This window comes from Hyla sarda, chromosome 3 (assembly GCF_029499605.1).
Source record: "Hyla sarda isolate aHylSar1 chromosome 3, aHylSar1.hap1, whole genome shotgun sequence".
NCBI lineage: Eukaryota > Metazoa > Chordata > Amphibia > Anura > Hylidae > Hyla > Hyla sarda.
Window position 1 is genome coordinate 248,020,536 of NC_079191.1, and position 18,641 is coordinate 248,039,176.

Consider the following 18,641-nt stretch of genomic DNA (forward strand, 5'->3'; position numbering starts at 1 on the left):
ATTAACCTTTATGAATGCACTGCACTATTGTCATTCAATAATGTCACATTTCACATGGTACACCCTTTGGGAATCATGATTCATATATCCTTAGTTACCCAAGAAAAAAGAATACAGAAAGATTTTAACTATAAATGTGCAGACTGGCAATTTTATAGAAAATGTAATGTGTAGGCATTTATGTGGTTTGGGATTAGCAGTAACATAGATGCTAAGCACAACCTTAAAGCTATTGTGGCTAATGTAAATGTATATTTTTTTACTGGCCCATTTCTGTACTGTAAATCATCTGAACACATTCAGTAGTGCTTCCAATTCATTCTATTGGTACAGCTCCTGTCTATTTGTGTTTATGTCCATCAGGCTTGCTGTAAAGCCCTATGGACATCGCCAAAAAAACCTAGGTGACACAGAAAAAAAATAGAAATATAAGAAAACCCTTTGTGTCCAAAATGTTTTGCTTGTTGTTTATATGTAAAATGGAGATATGTTAAAAAAAAAAAAAAAAAAAACCTTTGGCATTTCTCAACATGACCCTTTATCAGGCAGGCATATCACTTTACCAAAAGTGTCCCTGTCATTAAAAAAGTTTTGATCACTTGGGATCTGAACACTCATACCATACTCTAGATATCGCCGAGAGATTCACTCCCCGGCTGGCTGCAATCTTCAACCAGCAGCACTAGGGCCCCATTATAAGTCTATGGAGCCTGTCCTGTGAAGCCAGACAGAGATCGCGCCCAGCACAGGAGTGAATCTCCCAGCAATACAGTGGTCCCTCAACATACGATGGTAATTCGTTCCAAACGAGCCATCGTTTGTCGAATCCATCGTATGTTGAGGGATTCGTACAATGTAAAGTATAGGAAGCTGTACTCACCTGTCCCCGCCGCTCGAGATGGTGTCCCTGGGCCTCCGATGGGCTCTCCGCTGTCTACTCCGGTCCTCCGCTGTCTTTTCCGGTCCTCTGCTGTCTTCTCCGGTCCTCTACTTTTTTCCACAAGGCCTTACTGGGCCTGCGTAGTGACGTCATTACGCCGCTGCGTACGCCATTCCTATTGGATGACGTGCGCAGCAGCGTATTGACGTCATCGGAGAGGGCCGAGAAGACACCGGAAGACCAGCGCTGGACCCGGAGGGCACCCCGGAGCATCGTGGAGGGGTAAGTAATACTTACCGCACCACACGGGGAACATTAAGCTGCTATCCGGCAGCAGCTTAAGTATTTGGCGCTGCCGGATAGCACTTAATGCGATGGCCCCGACATAAAAAAGCATCGTATGTCGATGCTGACATCGACATGTGATGGCCTCTGAGAGGCCATCGTATGTCGATTTGATCATATGTCGGGGCCATCGAAGGTCGGGGGGTCACTGTATCTAGAGAACGGTCTGAATGTTCAGACCCAGAGCGATCAAAACATTTTAAATGACTGGGACACTTTAAGTAAAGTGATACGCCTACCTAAAGAAGGGTCTTGTTCAGATTAGAGACAGGTTGGTATTTGCAATTATTAATAAATCACTTATCTTGATACATGGTTGTTAATATGCATCTATTGGGGAGTTTTCCTGTGATTCCTACTATACCTTTTGTTAAGCAAGGTGCAAAAGGGTCTAGAAAAGTATCTACAATACATTGTAAATATACTGAATGTCAAGTTAGCCAGTTGGAGTAAATTGTACCAGATTTTTGGTCCAGGTAATTTTTTCTTCTTCATTTTCTCCAGTATCTCCAAAACTGAGTTTGACAGTTCGACTTTTAGTCATATGTTTAGACATAGTGTTAGAAATTTGAATACAGATATTGATGATAAAATGTGGATAAAATGAGTCCATTCTGAAGCATCAAGGGAAGATAGCAAGATTTCATACAGTAACCTATGGGACTTTATCCAAGTCTGAGCCATAGATTTCCACTATGTTTGAGTTTACTGAAAGCAGGTATCCTTACTCTATGTTCATGTCATGTTTTGGATAACCTGGTGTACAACAAATGGGCAGACAATTGGCTGGATAACATATTTATATATCTTCCTGCCTATAGGTATATGATCCACAAATGAAAATCATTTACCGTATATACTCGAGTATAAGCCGAGTTTTTCAGCACGATTTTTCGTGCTGAAAACACCCTCCTCGGCTAATACTTGAGTGAACTCTCCACCTGTCAATCTCTTCTCAGTGGTCTTCAACCTGCGGACCTCCAGATGTTTCAAAACTACAACTCCCAGCATGCCCGGACAGCCATCGGCTGTCCGGGCATGCTGGGAGTTGTAGTTTTGAAACATCTGGAGGTCCGCAGGTTGAAGACCGCGGGCCTTCGTCATCATCCAGACCCTCCCTTTTGTTTTCTATTCACCTCCCCTCGGTGGGAAGGAAGGGTGAGCTGGTCCGGGCCATCTATACTGCAGGGACTGTACGGTGGGGAAGGTTAGTCGTTGCGGGCTGTCCATCTTCATGACGACACAGGGACGTCACTGTGCATGAACGCCCCTGTGCGTCGTCGTCAAGGCAATGTCACTAGTCCGGGGCCGGCCCGGAGCGGAGAAAAGGGCCTCCCGGAGAAGATGGACAGTCCGGAATGACTAACCCTCCCCACCGGACGGTCCCTGCAGCATAGATGGCCCGGACCAGCTCACCCTTCCTTCCCACCATGGGGAGGTGAGTAGAAAACTAAAGGGGGGTCTGGATGATGACGAAGGCCGCAGTGGTCTTCAGCCTGCAGACCTCCAGATGTTTAAAACTACAACTCCCAGCATGCCCGGACAGCCGTTGGCTGTCCGGGCATGCTGGGAGTTGTAGTTTTGCAACATCTGGAGGCCCGCAGGTTGAGGACCACTGATTGAAGGGATTGACAGGTGGTGATGATGACGGGGTCTGGATGATGACAGGGTGATGATGACGGGGGTCTGGATGATGACAGGGTGATGATGACGGGGGTCTGGATGATAACAGGGTGATGATGACGGGGGTCTGGATGATGACAGGGTGAGGATGACGGGGGTGTTAATGACGGGGGTCTGGATGATGATATGGGGTGATGATGTATTTCCCACCCTAGGCTTATAGTCGAGTCAATAACTTTTCCTGGGTTTTTGGGGTTAAATTAAGGGCCTCGGCTTATATTCGGGTCGTCTTATACTCGAGTATATTTGCTGGCTGAAGTAGATATATAGATAACTTATATACAATAGCAGACAGGCTAATAAAGCTGACACTATGATATTACACCAAGCCTCAACACCGCAGGCGCTGTGGGTGTGCTGTATATCATCACTCCAATTACCTGTGGCATGTTCTCCACTTTTAGCACCTGTCACCGGAGAACAGCTCTGGACTTATTAAGAAGCTTTTGATGTCAGAGCAGTGGCTTTGGATTTTTATTTGATGCTTCCTGACAATAGATTTACTTTGTTACGTCTATTAACTAGACTCCAAAGTTTCAAACAAAACAGGTAGAAATTATGCCTTTTCCCCTTGTGCATTCTACTTGTTGCCATGGTAACAGTGTCATGATGAATTAATTATACAGTCAACTTGTCAAGAACATTCCATGAAAAGCTTTACCTACAGGCTGGCTGAGTGTATGGATCTTCTCACTAATTAAATATGTGATAGAATAAAGGCTAAAAATGATAATAAAATGCAAATAATCGTGATGCGGTCTATGTATAGTTTCTGCTCTCACACTTCAAATAACTTTTTATTTAGTTTGAAGGTGGGATGTCCATTCATGCACATTGTAATCTCTGACATGACATTTTTATAATATCTGATCTGAGTGTTCACCTTGATGATCCAGGACGCTTCTCATCCAAGGACCCTCTGTCGCCAGTACCCACCTCTAGGGGGCCTGGTGATGTATTCAGTAGGCGCCATCTGTTTCAGGGTGTATTCACACGTACAGTATCTTGCGCATATTTGATGCACAGGATTTGAAGCTGCAGATTTGATGCTGTGTTCACTCAGTTTACATTGTACTCTGCAGCATAAAATCTGCAGCTTCAAATCTTCAAATGTGCTTCAAATATGCACAGGATACTGTACATGTAAATACAACCTAAGGGAGATATTAGGTTTCTACATAAAAACATGTTACTCCTGCTTTATTTTTATTATTGTATTGGGGCTAGATTCTAATTATTTTTAATTTAGCCTAATTGTTATTCTATACAGCAGAATAGGAAAAAGTATCAGAAGTGTCCCTTTTGTGCTTGCTGTAAGATTCACTATGTGCATGTTAAAGGAAAACTGCCAGCTTTCTCCCCCCGCACTAATCAGCGGTACAGGCTGGTAGTGCTGGGGACGCTGATCAGTTTGATCCTTACCGTGCCCAGATCCGCCACGCCGTTCGGCCCTAATCTTCTATTTTCAGGATATGCTAATGAGGTGCTAACTTGCACTGGCTGGGCTAACTGGCACTCTGACGTTAGTGCCGCTGGCCGCAGTGCTGCTCAGCTCATCAATATTCCTCCCCTCCCTCCGCCTCTGACTCTTCTACCCGCTCTGTACTGAAGAGAGGGGAGGAATATTGATGAGCTGGGCGGTGCTGCGGCAGACGGCACTGACTTCAGAGTGCCAGTTAGCCCTGCTGGTGCCAGTTAGCACCTCATTAGCATATCCCGAAAATAGATGATTAGGGCCGAACTGTGCGGCGGATCCGGGCACAGTAATTATCAAACTGATCAGCGTCGCCCCCACACTACCAGCCAGTACCGCTGATTAGTGTGGGGGGAGAAAGCTGACAGTTTTCCTTTAATTGGGCTTCTTAACATGGGTTATGGGTACCATCAGGAATAAAAGTTGGGAGTAAAATAATATGCTAAATCCACAATCATGTCATTCTTGACTGAGGTAACTGTATCCAAATAATGACTTCATTTTCCTAATGTATTGTCATAGTGCTAAGCCGGTTATCCCCACCATTTGTTGTACATGATTTAATTCCTTTTTTATCTTTTCTTTTTTGTTCTTTTTCTTGCAGTTACTTAATTGTTTTGTGATCCCCGTGGTCATATTACTGTCCTGGTTTTTCTTGCTGGTGCGATATAAGGTTTTACATTTCATTGGTGCAGTTGCCTGTATCTTAGGAATTGGCTGCATGGCAGGAGCGGATGTTCTTATGGGAAGACAACAGAAGGAAGGTAAATCCATTATTACTCCACTTAGTAATGCTGTTATATAACTGCAGGTCTATAAAATTACAATGTTTAACTGGCCATAATCAACTACCCTGTAAGGCTGGGTTCACACTACGGTTTGTATTTACGGTTCCCGTATACAGCTGGGAGGAGGGGGCGGGGCTTAATCGCGGCGCCCGCACTTAGCCATAGTCGGGAACCGTATTTAATGCATGTCTATGAGCCGACCGGAGGCTTTTTCGGCCGTATGCGGTTTCCCGACCGCAGGCAAAAACGTGGTCGACCGCGTTTTTGACCTACGGTCGGGAAACCGCATACGGCCAAAAACGCAGCCGACCAGAGGCTGCGGTTCACTCCGGTCGGCTCATAGACATGCATTAAATATGGTTTCCGAATACGGCTGAGTGCAGGCGCCGCGATTAAGCCCCGCCCACCCCTCCTCCCAGCCGTATACGGGAACCGTAAATACAAACCGCAGTATGAACCCAGCCTAAGAGAAACCTCAATATGCTTTATCAGATGTCAAAGCTGTGAATATAATATTTTCAACTTACTTGAAAGACAGTTGTAAAACTAATTTGGTTTAATACATTAAATAAATTAGTCTACAGAGTTTATTGTTATTGCCATTACTGGTAGAAAATAAATATATCAAGAGTACAGTTTTATGAAAAGTCTCCAGTTGCTAGATAAAGAGAAAGTTGTTATTATTAACAGATTTTTTCTATCCTAAGCTAAAATGTTTTAAATAATGTATTTTCTATCTTGTCCACAGAATTTTTTCCAGGGGATAGCAAGCTAATTGGGGATGTTTTGGTTCTTGGCGGTGCCACTCTGTATGGCATTTCTAGTGTGTGCCAAGAGTATATTGTTCGAAATCTGAGCCGGATTGAATTATTAGGGATGATTGGACTATTTGGATCATTCTTCAGTGGAATACAGCTGTGAGTATGACATTAAAAAGTGTATTTTCTAATGATGGTGGGACAGACAAATACTGTCGAAAGTATGGATAGGACTTCCTGGATATGATGACTTAAAATTGACAGTAGAGTAACAGTGACATCAGCACTGTTCAGCATTCGGCCCGGTTACTTAAAGGTGTACTCTGGTGGAAATTTTTTTTTATTAAATCAATCGGGGCCAGAAAGGTAAACAGATTTTTAAATTACTTCTATAAAGAAATCATAATCTTTCTAGTACTATTAGCTGCTGAATACTACAGAAGAAATTATTTTCTTATTGGAACACAGTGCTCTCTGGTGACATCACGAGCACAGTGCTCTCTGCTGACATCTCTGTCCATTTTAAGATCTGTCCAGAGTAGTAGAAAATCCCCATAGCAAACATATGCTGCTCTGGACAGTTCTTAAAATGGATAGAGATGTCAGCAGAGAGCACTATGGTCAATATGTCAGCAGAGAGCTCTATGTTCCAAAAAGAAAAGAATTTCCTCTGTAGTATTCTGCAGCTAATAAGTACTGGAAGGATTAAGATTTTTTAATAGAAGTAATTTACAAATCTGTTTAACTTTCTGGCACCAGTTGATTTAAAAAAATAAAGTTTTCCATCGGAGTACCCCTTTAATTCCCCACTCTGTCTTAGTGCCTACTGCACAAAGCAAAACTACAACTCCCAGCAAATCTTGCCCAACAGAATCTAGCAGTCCTCAGATTTTAAAGTACATCCAGACCATGACACTCATATGAAAAGAAAATAGAATCAAAACAGGATGACCGTAAATTCAGGAGTTAGTCCGGCGCAGAGAGGAACCATCAGGGAGCCAGATAAAATCAATGGATTTATTAGATGCAACGCGTTTCGCTGCGCATGCGCAGCGAAACGCGTTGCATCTAATAAATCCATTGATTTTATCTGGCTCCCTGATGGTTCCTCTCTGCGCCGGACTAACTCCTGAATTTACGGTCATCCTGTTTTGATTCTACTTCTACCCAAGAGAGCTGCAGTGGACCTATACATATATTCATTCTATACTTTACCTTGTTGTGCGTGGGCGCACAACCAACTCTGGTAAGCGGCTTGGGAATTACCGTCCCCTTCCCCCACTAACAAGACCTGCTGATCCCGCACATGAGGCGCCTTCCTCCCTCTCTCTAGATGAAAAGAAAATATTGTACTTGATCCATATAGCCAGGAAATTCGCAGCATTGTTAAGGGCATCTAAAAGGACCTTGGATGCCATGTTCTGGTGACATGCTTAAGGTCAAATAAAGACTAAGAAGCCTTATCTTAATGAAATACAGTAAGTACAAGTCTTTTAAGGGTGCGTTCCCACAGGGCATAGTGTATTTGACGCTGCGCAAATTTTACGGCAGCAGCGGGAAATACGCTGCGTATCCCTTGCTCACTATACACACAGGACTTTCCGGCAGCAGCCCTATGTGTGTAGTGAGTTTTGGAGGCGGGGCCATGTGCCGGCATGTCTGTGACATGCGGCTCCGCCTCCAAAACTCACTGCACACATAGGGCTGCTGCCGGAAAGCCCTGTGTGTATAGTGAGCAAGGAATACGCAGCGTATTTCCCGCTGCTGCCATAAATTTTGCGCAGCGTCAAATACGCTGCGTATACGCCCTGTGGGAACGCACCCTAAAGCAGAAGACTCTCATGTTTGGATGAGGATTCTGCTGTACAGCCTTTGTTAGGTTCCCTTACACCAGTTGAAGAATTGTTTGGTCTCAGTGGAAACTAAAGACCTTTCTTTAGGACAAGAAACAATCAATATCCCAAATGTCCAACAGAGGTAGATGGAAGCTAGAATTCCTGCCATAGGAAAAAAAAACATTGTCCATTGTATAATCATTCATATATTATATCATTTTTTTTTTTTTTTTTTTTTTAATCTTGGAAACCACTAATTTCAACTGAAGATAAAACATTCCCATTTTCCTAACACTTCCCAGCAGCCTCGTAAAGGATCTTGAATTTAAACCCTTAACTTGTATATATGTTCTCATAAAATATTCCTAGAATTATTCCATTTCAAGTTCCCTTGACAATAGATCCATGATAGGTCACATACAAGAGCAGCGAAATAGAAAAGTACACCTTATAGAGAGCTGGTTGTCTTCAGATTCTAGTTTGGTCATAGGACCCAATAATCTCATATGTTCATGTGTCATGATATTTCACTGTTTGGATAACCTGTTAAGAAAAAGGTGCATGTTTCTCCCTAGAGATCTGTGGTCCAGTAAAGTGAAGTCATTTAGATGTGCTTTTATTCTTAACAATACCGGTAGTTATGGGTGTGATGAGGGCAGATGGAATTACTCTAGGGGCAGGTGGCATTAACCCCTTGTGTTTGTGACGCTAGGGTGTGGTTTTACCTCTACACCACTCGAAGGTATACCGCTGGATCCTGAGTTAGGCACAGGGTCAAATAACAACTCCAAGTTACGGAACAACTGCAGCTTTCCTGAGTCAGACAGATGTAACAGTCTATACAGCTTGGCTAGGTCCAAGGAGGTGACCAGTGACTTTAGAGACCACAGGGCTTGCTGAGACTTGTAGTGGACTTGGACAATTTGATGCAGGGCCACGCTGACTTGAGACAGACTTGACTTGGACTGACTATGTTAGAATTTACCCCGTTTGTATCTTACCAAGCTTTGAATTGGACCTGGAATGTAGTGGACATGTGTATCCATGGTAGATTTTAGGCCTCCTCTAGACTCCAGACACACACCTAGGACTTGACTTTTCTGCTCTCAGATAAGCAGCAACTAAGAAAGTGAGCTATCTCCAGCCAGGGGTTATGTGGGGAGACTCTGAGGGGTCCCATAGGTTCCCCTGTAGGTTTCATGGTCACTGACACCTTCCTTGGTTACAATCACATGACAACAGTTCTTAAAGAAATAGCACATTTTATGTACAATACACTGGATAACATTAGCACTTAAGGGAATGTACATAGGAGACAGGTGAAGGTGGGCCCAGGGGTCACAGAATGAAGTCTGGCAGACAGGGCAGCTAGGGTACAGGGGTGCAACTCCTGTACTGGGCCACCACAGGTGACATGATGTTTAGATGCAATATCACAATATTCAACTCTTTGATCTGGTGTAGGAAGAGAGTTAGAATAAAGCTGAAATCCTTTTGTATGTTAAAGGGTCAAAAAGGAGTCTACTTTCTAGATATACAATTACATTTTTGGTCCTCACAAGTTCAATAACTTTTAAGAAGGAAACAGATTGATTTATTTGGGTATGTAACGGAGAGAGTACTAGATCATGGAGGCTATCCGGTAAAGGAGTTGGAGGCAGGGCAGCTAGATAATGAGAAAAGGGGACATTTTCCATCAGTTAAATTGTTAGTACATTCTGGAAATGGCTTAGGAAGGTTATATGTGGGAGTGAATTTTTTTTGAGTCTTCACCTTTGTGAAATAGCAAATACTTGCCGGAGATAAATAAATTAGGAACATTAGAAAGATTCATAAGAAGTGGAATTAGGAAGGTACAGATTGTTTTTGCAGGAGGAAAGTCGAAATCATGGTTGATGTTAAAGAACGAGTCAATTTTAATCTTTCAGACAATTGTTGGTTATAATAGTGTTCATTAAAATACGCCTGGCAAGAAATGAAAGATATCTTGCTGGTGCCTTGCCATAATTTCTTAAAAATTATAGTTTCTCTAAGGAATTTAAGAAAAGGAATTTCAGAGAGTTAGAGTTTTGGTGCAGGGAAGGGATGTATTTAAACAGTGTAAAAAATGGGGACAGAATGTAGGACCAATCTATGTTATTTTTAATAATATGGCCAGATAATCTTGTAATATAAACAATCATATCATACAATTTAAGACAATATATAAGCTATATTATACTCTGTTATTCTTGTATATGATCAAAAAAGGGAGCAAGAGGAAGAGGCTGCCTTTTGACTCACGATGTGGACATGCCCAGGGAAACAACAATATTGGTTGAAAATTGGGGAAGACATGAACAGGGAATTTAATATTGATGTATCAGTAGACTTTGTTGTTATTTGAATGGATCCTGCATTGCAAAGAAGGAGGACATTAATATTAAATAGATTATTGTTTGGTGATAGATTGTAAATTATTATTGATATTTGTTTTATTAAATTATTAAAGGTTGGTTATAACAAGGGCTGCTAAATTTTGATTTTTGTACAATGATTTTGGGAGTTTACCCCTAAACGGGTAGTAATAAGAGGAAATTACTGGCTAAGCTTCTTTTTGGGTATGATATAGATGGTTTTTATTATTATTTATTATTGTTATTTATTTATTTTTTATATATTTCTATCTCCTTAGGCTTAGGAGTGGGAGTGAACAATAGGGTGCGATATACTCTTGTTTTAATTTAGATGTTCGAATATGTTTATAAATTTGAAATTTTTCATTCACAATTTACAACACAGGACACTGTGAACACAAAATTTTACTAGAGAAGCCCAAGTAATCTAAGACCTTTTGATCTGTACTGGTTTACACATATTCTGCAAAACATGTATTGCAGTATAAGAGGCAATACTGTACCAAAAACTACTGCATAAGCTCCAATCCACCCCTGAAAATGAATCCCTGCCTGCATATACCGTATATACTCGAGTATAAGCCGACCCGAGTATAAGCCGAGACCCCTAATTTCAACCCAAAATCCCAGGAAAAGTTATTGACTCGAGATTAAGCCTAGGGTGGGAAATACCTCATCCCCCCCTGTCATCATCCAGACCCGTCATTAACATCCTCATCATCATCCCCTTGTCATCATCCAGAATCTCTTCATCATCACCTGTCATCATCCCCTTGTCATCATCCCACACATCCCCCCTTCATCATCCCCTTGTCATCATCCCACACATCCCCCCTTCATCATCCCCTTGTCATCATCCCACACATCCCCCCTTCATCATCCCCTTGTCATCATCCCACACATCCCCCCTTCATCATCCCCTTATCATCCCGCACATCCCCCCTTCATCATCCCCTTATCATCCCACACATCCCCCCTTCATCATCCCCTTATCATCCCACACATCCCCCCTTCATCATCCCCTTGTAATCATCCCACACCCCCCCCTTCATCATCCCCACCCCCCTTCATCATCCCCACACCCCCCCCCCCTTCATCATCCTCTTCTCATCATTCGCCCTCAGTGGTCTTCAACCTGCGGACCTCCAGAGGTTTCAAAACTACAACTCCCAGCAAGCCCGGGCAGCCATCGGCTGTCCGGGCTTGCTGGGAGTTGTAGTTTTGAAACCTCCGGAGGTCCGCAGGTTGAAGACCACTGCGGCCTTCAACATCATCCAGCCCCCTCTCACCCCCTTTAGTCCTGAGTACTCACCTCCGCTCGGCGCTGGTCCGGTCCTGCAGGGCTGTCCGGTGAGGAGGTGGTCCGGTGAGGAGGTGGTCCGGGCTGCTATCTTCACCGGGGGTGCCTCTTCTCCGCGCTTCCGGCCCGGAATAGAGGCGTTGCCTTGACAATGACGCAGAATTACGTTGGCAATGAACGCACCTCTGCGTCGTTGTCACGGCAACGTGACTATTCTGAGGCCGGGCCCGAAGCGCTTAGAAGAGGCCTCCCCGGTGAAGATAGCAGCCCGGAACCACTATCCCACCAGACCACCTCCTCTCCGGACAGTCCTGCAGGACCGGACCAGCGCCGAGCGGAGGTGAGTACTCAGAACTAAAGGGGGTGAGAGGGGTCTGGATGATGTTGAAGGCCGCAGTGGTCTTCAACCTGCGGACCTCCGGAGGTTTCAAAACTACAACTCCCAGCAAGCCCGGACAGCCGATGGCTGCCCGGGCTTGCTGGGAGTTGTAGTTTTGAAACCTCTGGAGGTCCGCAGGTTGAAGACCACTGCGGGTGGGGGAGTTCACTCGAGTATAAGCCGAGGGGGGTGTTTTCAGCACGAAAAATCGTGCTGAAAAACTCGGCTTATACTCGAGTATATACGGTATCTGTAGTTTCTATAGTCTCAAATGTGGAGTAAAGCACTTTTCAATAAAATCCTCCTTTTAAATTATTTACTGAATATAATAAGTTAATTGGCAGCGTGAGCCATTGTCTTTTTACCAGGATCAACAAAAGCTATCAGTCGGAATAGAATTCATGTAACAAGGATCTATTATCAGCACATATCTACAACTGTAGTTTTGAGAGGAGGAAATTGCAAAAGGTTGTGTATTTAGAGCAGGGGTTTACATTATGAACAGAGTCTTATTAATAAAACAAGAAGCATTTTATATCACACTCACCTTCTGACAGGCAATCTCCAATGGGAAATGTAATCTAAAACCTTGTGATCTGTAATTGGTTTATACATATTCTATATGGGATCAGATCCATAATAATGACTTTCATGGAGTTAACTTTTTTGTAGATATGTCCAAGGCGAATTCCGTATCATAGTGGACAGGCTATTTAGTAGCATGTTAGAGCTAATCTGATTATTGTAGCAATGTCATGATTATTATGTGGCCATTCTGCAACAATGAAAAGTTGTATCGATTGCTCTGTCAAAGTGACAGCTATCTACAATAGTAGCGGTTATTTTCTGACATTGATTGTGGCTTTGATGGATAGATTTTAGTCCTAAGTAATGTTTCATCCATTTAGCTCTGTCACATATTAGCTTTAGCACACAATTATGATGCATTTATGGATGATATGAAAATTGAATTAATATGACTACTTAAAGGAAACTGACAGCTGGTATACCCACACTAAACTCAACTGCAAGGAAAACGGATTAAAATTTGATATCACTCACTCGTATCCAGAGATAGACTTGGTATTAGACTCCATTGCTAATATGGAAATAGCCAGCTTTGCGCAATGGAGGTGTGACCTGACATAACCAGCAATGGAGGTGTGACCTGACATACCCAGCAATGGAGGTGTGACCTGACATACCCAGCAATGGAGGTGTGACCTGACATACCCAGCAATGGAGGTGTGACCTGACATACCCAGCAATGGAGGTGTGACCTGACATACCCAGCAATGGAGGTGTGACCTGACATACCCAGCAATGGAGGTGTGACCTGACATACCCAGCAATGGAGGTGTGACCTGACATACCCAGCAATGGAGGTGTGACCTGACATACCCAGCAATGGAGGTGTGACCTGACATACCCAGCAATGGAGGTGTGACCTGACATACCCAGCAATGGAGGTGTGACCTGACATACCCAGCAATGGAGGTGTGACTTGACATACCCAGCAATGGAGGTGTGACCTGACATACCCAGCAATGGAGGTGTGACCTGACATACCCAGCAATGTAGGTGGGACCTGACATACCCAGCAATGGAGGTGGGACCTGACATACCCAGCAATGGAGGTGGGACCTGACATACCCAGCAATGGAGGTGGGACCTGACATACCCAGCATCCCTGCCTCCTTCCCCTCTGCTCCCATATGCCCGCCCACCTTATTAATATTCATGGCACCCTTTGCCCACTTGAGCACGAAGGTGGGTTGGCATATCGAAGCAGTAGGATGGAGGCAGACATGTTGGGTATTCCGGTTTCTGTCTGTAGTGAACAATGCTGGTTATTTCCATATTAGCAATGAAGGCTAATACAACAGGTATCTCCATAATGGCGGTACCGATCTGGGTGAGTTATACCTCATTTTAATGTGGTTCACCCGCACTTTAACTCTGTGTATTGGGTATATTTTGGGTGAACCTGCTGTCAGTCTGCCTTTAATTTTCAGTTTACTGTGTAAATTGTGTGGATTTCAGATTTACATTGGGTTTTTCCCATTGCTTTGTGAATTTTTTAACTGTTTGAATTTATGTTGGGGGATCAAGATATGGCTGTAGGGGTGTTAGTGGTAGTTGTATAACGTGTGTGTGTGTGTGTGTATATATATATATATATATATATATATATATATATATATGTTAATAGAAGAAGACTGCAGATAATGTTATCATGCTAATACATAGGGATACTCAGTAGAACTTCTGAGTTGCACAAAGCCTATAAGAGCATATGGGTCCTTACGGTACCTCCCACCCTGTCCCCAATATCCTATGGAGTTTTTTCTACAGAGTCCAACATTACAGACTTTTCTTACTTAGTTTAGATGTGATGTATACATCCTTTAAAATTAAAATAGCATATGATCACAACAAAAGTAACTCATTGTTTCATTAAAAAATCTTTATTGTTGTGTTAGCTATAACTGGTCTGTACTGTGACTATATTTATGTGACTGACCCAGCAGTTCTTTCAAAAAGTGTTTTTATGTTTGGTTTTATGTTTGGTTCTCAACTATAAATAAACATATTTCCGTAGCATATATTCTCTTCTTATGTAAACATGTCTCATCTTTTATCAGGGTTGCCATCTTTGGCGACCAATTATAATGCATAGTGGAGCCATTCTGCAGATGTTTATTTCGCCTGCAGTGCCATTACAAGAAAGATATTAGACAATGAAATCAAAGGGCAGGAGTTGCTCCTTGTAACCATTTACGTAGCATTCGGAAATATGGTATTTAAAAATGAGTTTTAACCAAAAATATCCTTTCTGTTTTAAGTTTTATCCTTTCTGCATGAGAAATGATATGCATGATATTTGCACATAGGTTTCCCTCCAACAAAATGCTCTATTGAGAAAGGATAAAATCCTGAAGAATTCTCATTTTAAAGGAAAATCTCCTAATTCTTATAAATGTCCTCCATTTACATAAAGATAAAACAAGATTCATACCTTATGTATATTGAAACTGTTTTTTTTTGTTTGTTTTTTAATATAAGAAGTTTCACGGTATCAGTAAATGTAATTCTTTTAAGTCATTTATTTGTATAATCAGCTGTATTGTAGACTGACATATTATACTGTGCCTGTACTGAAACATGTATTGTCTTTCAGAGCAATAATGGAGCACAAAGAGTTGCTAAAAGTACCCTGGGACTGGCAAATAGGTAAGCCTTTTAAACCCCCTCATAAATAATCCTTCACTAAACAATGAATAACAGCCACACAATATATCAGAATCCGAGCCGCTTCATAACATTTCCGAAATGAGCTCTCCACCTACTGACTTAGAGAACATTTACTGCACCATTATCATTGTACAGAGCAGTACCAAGAGGAGATCAATGTGGAAATAAAATCACAGAGGATGACACTTCTTCTCTAACTTGAACCAAAAGAATATGAATATGAATTGTTAACAGCAATGACCATAAAAAGCAAATACTTAAGAAAATGCGATCACATCGTTCTCATAAAATAATTGCCCAAAGCAAACTATGCATAAAACATACAAACTAAATAGCAGCAAATTAAGCCTGCATATGAAATGCTTAAGAACATCATACATCTATGTCTGCCCAAACGGGTAGTTAATAGTGCAAGAACATCAATTTGTTTTATTAAACAAGTCTCCAAAAAAGTAGTGAAATATCTTAGTGTGAATTATAGAAGGTAATTGAGCCCTTGGTGAATACATTAACGGAATAATACTCTCCTTACATGTGTATAATTTGTGCAGGAGGTCTGTATTACAAAAGTATAATTATGTGGGAGTCACAGAACAAGCCAAGCAGCCAGAGGTGACACCAGGACATATACAGTCGTGCTCAAAAGTTTCCATACCCTTGGAGAATAAGTAATATTTGTACCATTTTTAATGAAAACATGAACGACCAAGCAAGACACATTGCTTTATTTCTTATGAAATTCATATTTGACTGAAGTTATGACAGAATGGCACAATTATAAAACACAACATGGCAACAAATAAAACAATAACATGTTCAAAAGTCTGCATATCATGAGTTCCTAATACTGTATATTGCCCAATTTAGCATCAATGACAGTGTACAGTCTTTTTTAATAGTTTTAAACAAGGCCGCAAATTCTTGTAGATGGTATAGCTGCCCGTTTGTCTTGGAAAATGCCTCCAGGTCACACAATGTCTTTGGTCGTCTTCCATGAACCGCACGTTTGAGACCTCCCAAGAGTGGGTTTAAGTGGTTATCCACCATAAGGAAATTTTAGTACGTACCTGCTTTAGGATATGCTTAGGAAGGATCTGTGCTTGTCTTTGGGCTAAATGGCTATGTTGTTAGATTACCATAACACTGTGGCTAGCTTTTTATGAACTGGTATTTCCTTTTTGAGTTTTCTTATTTGCCTACAAATCCCATAATTCCATTTTCCTCCCTCCCACACATCAGCCACCCTACCCATTGAAACATAAATGAGTTGCATCCATTCAAAAGACTTTCAGGTTTTCAATCAGGGTGCCTACAGCTGTTGCATTAGTTGATTTCTCTCCCAACAAGTGATCCCTCCACCCATTGAAGCAGACTAGCTCCCTGTCATCAGCTGACTAGTGAGTCAGGTCTCGGCCGTATTGCAACCTGGGAAAAATCTGAGACAGCAGTCATTTTGTATGCTGGTAAAAATAAATATTGGGGTGAAAATCACAGAAGAATTGTGAGAAAACCATCACACACAGGTACAGACACTAAATTATGAACTGCACTAACTTTACAGCCCCTGTAGCATAGCCAAATAAAAAAAAAATCCTGGAATACCCCTTTAACTCCTTAACGACAAAGGACATATATTTACTTCCTGCGCCGGCTCCTGTGATATGACTGCCGCGTCTGAAGCGAAAGTGTAACTATCACAGCTGCTCAGTCGGGCTGTTCAGAACCGCCACAGTGAAATCGCAGTGTCCCGAACAGCTTACAGGACACCGGGAGGGACCCTACCTGCCTCCTCTGTGTCCGATCGGTGAATGACTGCTCCATGCCTGAGATTCAGGCAGGAGCAGTCAAGCGTCGATAGCACTGATCACAGGCATGTTAATACACGCCAGTGTCCTGTGTAAAAGATCAGTGTATGTAATGTAGGCCCCTATGGAACTATAACATTGCAAAAAAAAAAAAAAGTAAAAAAAAAAAAGTGTTAATAAAGATCATTTAACCCCTTCCCTAATCAAAGTTTGAATCACCCCCCTTTTCCCATTAAAAAAATGAAACAGTGTAAATAAAAATAAACATATGTGGTGTTGCCGCGTGCATAAATGTCTGAACTATAAAAATATATCGTTAATTAAACCACATGGCCAATGGCGTACACGTAAAAAAAATTCCGGGGCAAAAAATTAGCCCTGAACGTTGAAAAATAAAAAAGATAGGGGTGCGATTTTGTCGCACAATGATTTTTTTCCGTTTCGCCGTGGATTTTTGGGTGAAATGACTAATGTCACCGCAAAGTAGAATTGGTGACGCAAAAAAATAAGCCATAATATGGATTTTTAGGTGGAAAATTGAAAGGGTTATGATTTTTAAAAGGTAAGGAGGAAAAAAGTCTGTCCATGTCAGGAACTGTCCGGAGCAGGAGCATATCCCCATAGCAAACCTATCCTGCTCTGGACAGTTCCTGACATGCACAGAGGTGTCAGAAGAGAGCACTGTGGTCAGACAAAAAATACATTAAAAAAGAAAAGAACTTCCTCTGGAGCATACAGCAGCTTTCCACCGGAGTACCCCTTTGTCTGCTGTAACCACTGGAGGGTCAACTTGGCCTTGTGTTTAGGATCATCAGAGCACATGCTCCCAAACATGAGGAGCCTATAGGCCTTTTTGACCCCTCACCAAACATAGCACTTATGGTTGTGACCATAAAGCGCTATTATGGTCTTGTCACTCCAAAAGTATAGTGTGCCAGAAGCTGTGAGGCACATAAAGGTGTTGTCAGTCATATTGTAACAGTTTATTTTTCTTTTTTGTGACATTGGCGGAGTAAAGGCTTCTTTCCGACAATTCGACCATGCAGCTCATCTTTGTTCAAGTATCATTGTATTGTGCTTCATGAAACAACCACAACGTCTTTTTTCAGAGCAGCCTGTATTTCTCCTGAGGATACTAGTAGGTTTTGTTTGTATCCCGAACTATTATTCTGGTATTTGTGAGATCTTTTTTTGATCTACCTGACCTTGGCTTGGTATCACTAGATCCCTAAATTCTCCACTTGATAATAAGTGATTGAACAGTGCTGACTAGCATTTTCAAGGCTTTTGATATGTTTTTATATTCTTTCCCTTTACTTTGCTATGCAGGTCTTTTGACAGTTCTTTTATGCTCCCTGTGGCTCAGTATTTAGCATGCTTACGGCATCCACATGAGAGCTAAAAATCTATTTAACTATACACAGACTCTTATTGTAATTTAAAAAGCCACAGATGTGGAAAATTAACCTTTAATTGTCATTGTAACCTGTGTGTGTCTGAAACAAGGCCAAACATTCAAGGTGATGTAAACTTATGATCAGAGCCATTCGCTTGATTTCAATCATCATTATGATTGAAAAAGGAGGCAAACAATGATGTGATAATAAATGGCTTTGTATGATCACTATCCTTAAATAAAAGACCATTTTAGAGTCATATTTTCTAAATCAACATCAAAATTTCAAATTTTCTGCCAGGGTATGCAAACTATTAAGCACAACTCTATGTCAAATCCTGTGGGTA

General features: G+C 41.8%; 1 protein-coding gene and 1 long non-coding RNA gene across 2 annotated transcripts in view; one reads left to right on the forward strand and one right to left on the reverse strand.

Moving 5' to 3' along the window:
- SLC35F1 (solute carrier family 35 member F1) overlaps nt 1-18,641 on the forward strand; it is a 377,771-nt gene that overhangs the window by 341,539 nt on the left and 17,591 nt on the right. The window contains exons 4-6 of the mRNA XM_056566424.1: nt 4,987-5,146; nt 5,919-6,087; nt 15,020-15,072. Coding sequence (XP_056422399.1) covers nt 4,987-5,146; nt 5,919-6,087; nt 15,020-15,072 — 382 coding nt within the window. The remainder of the gene's footprint in view (nt 1-4,986; nt 5,147-5,918; nt 6,088-15,019; nt 15,073-18,641) is intronic.
- LOC130362254 (uncharacterized) overlaps nt 4,990-18,641 on the reverse strand; it is a 39,277-nt gene continuing 25,625 nt past the window's right edge. Inside the window, exons 2-3 of the long non-coding RNA XR_008891331.1 lie at nt 7,144-7,257; nt 4,990-5,121 (exon numbers count right to left, since the gene is read on the reverse strand). This is a non-coding gene — a long non-coding RNA (uncharacterized LOC130362254). The remainder of the gene's footprint in view (nt 5,122-7,143; nt 7,258-18,641) is intronic.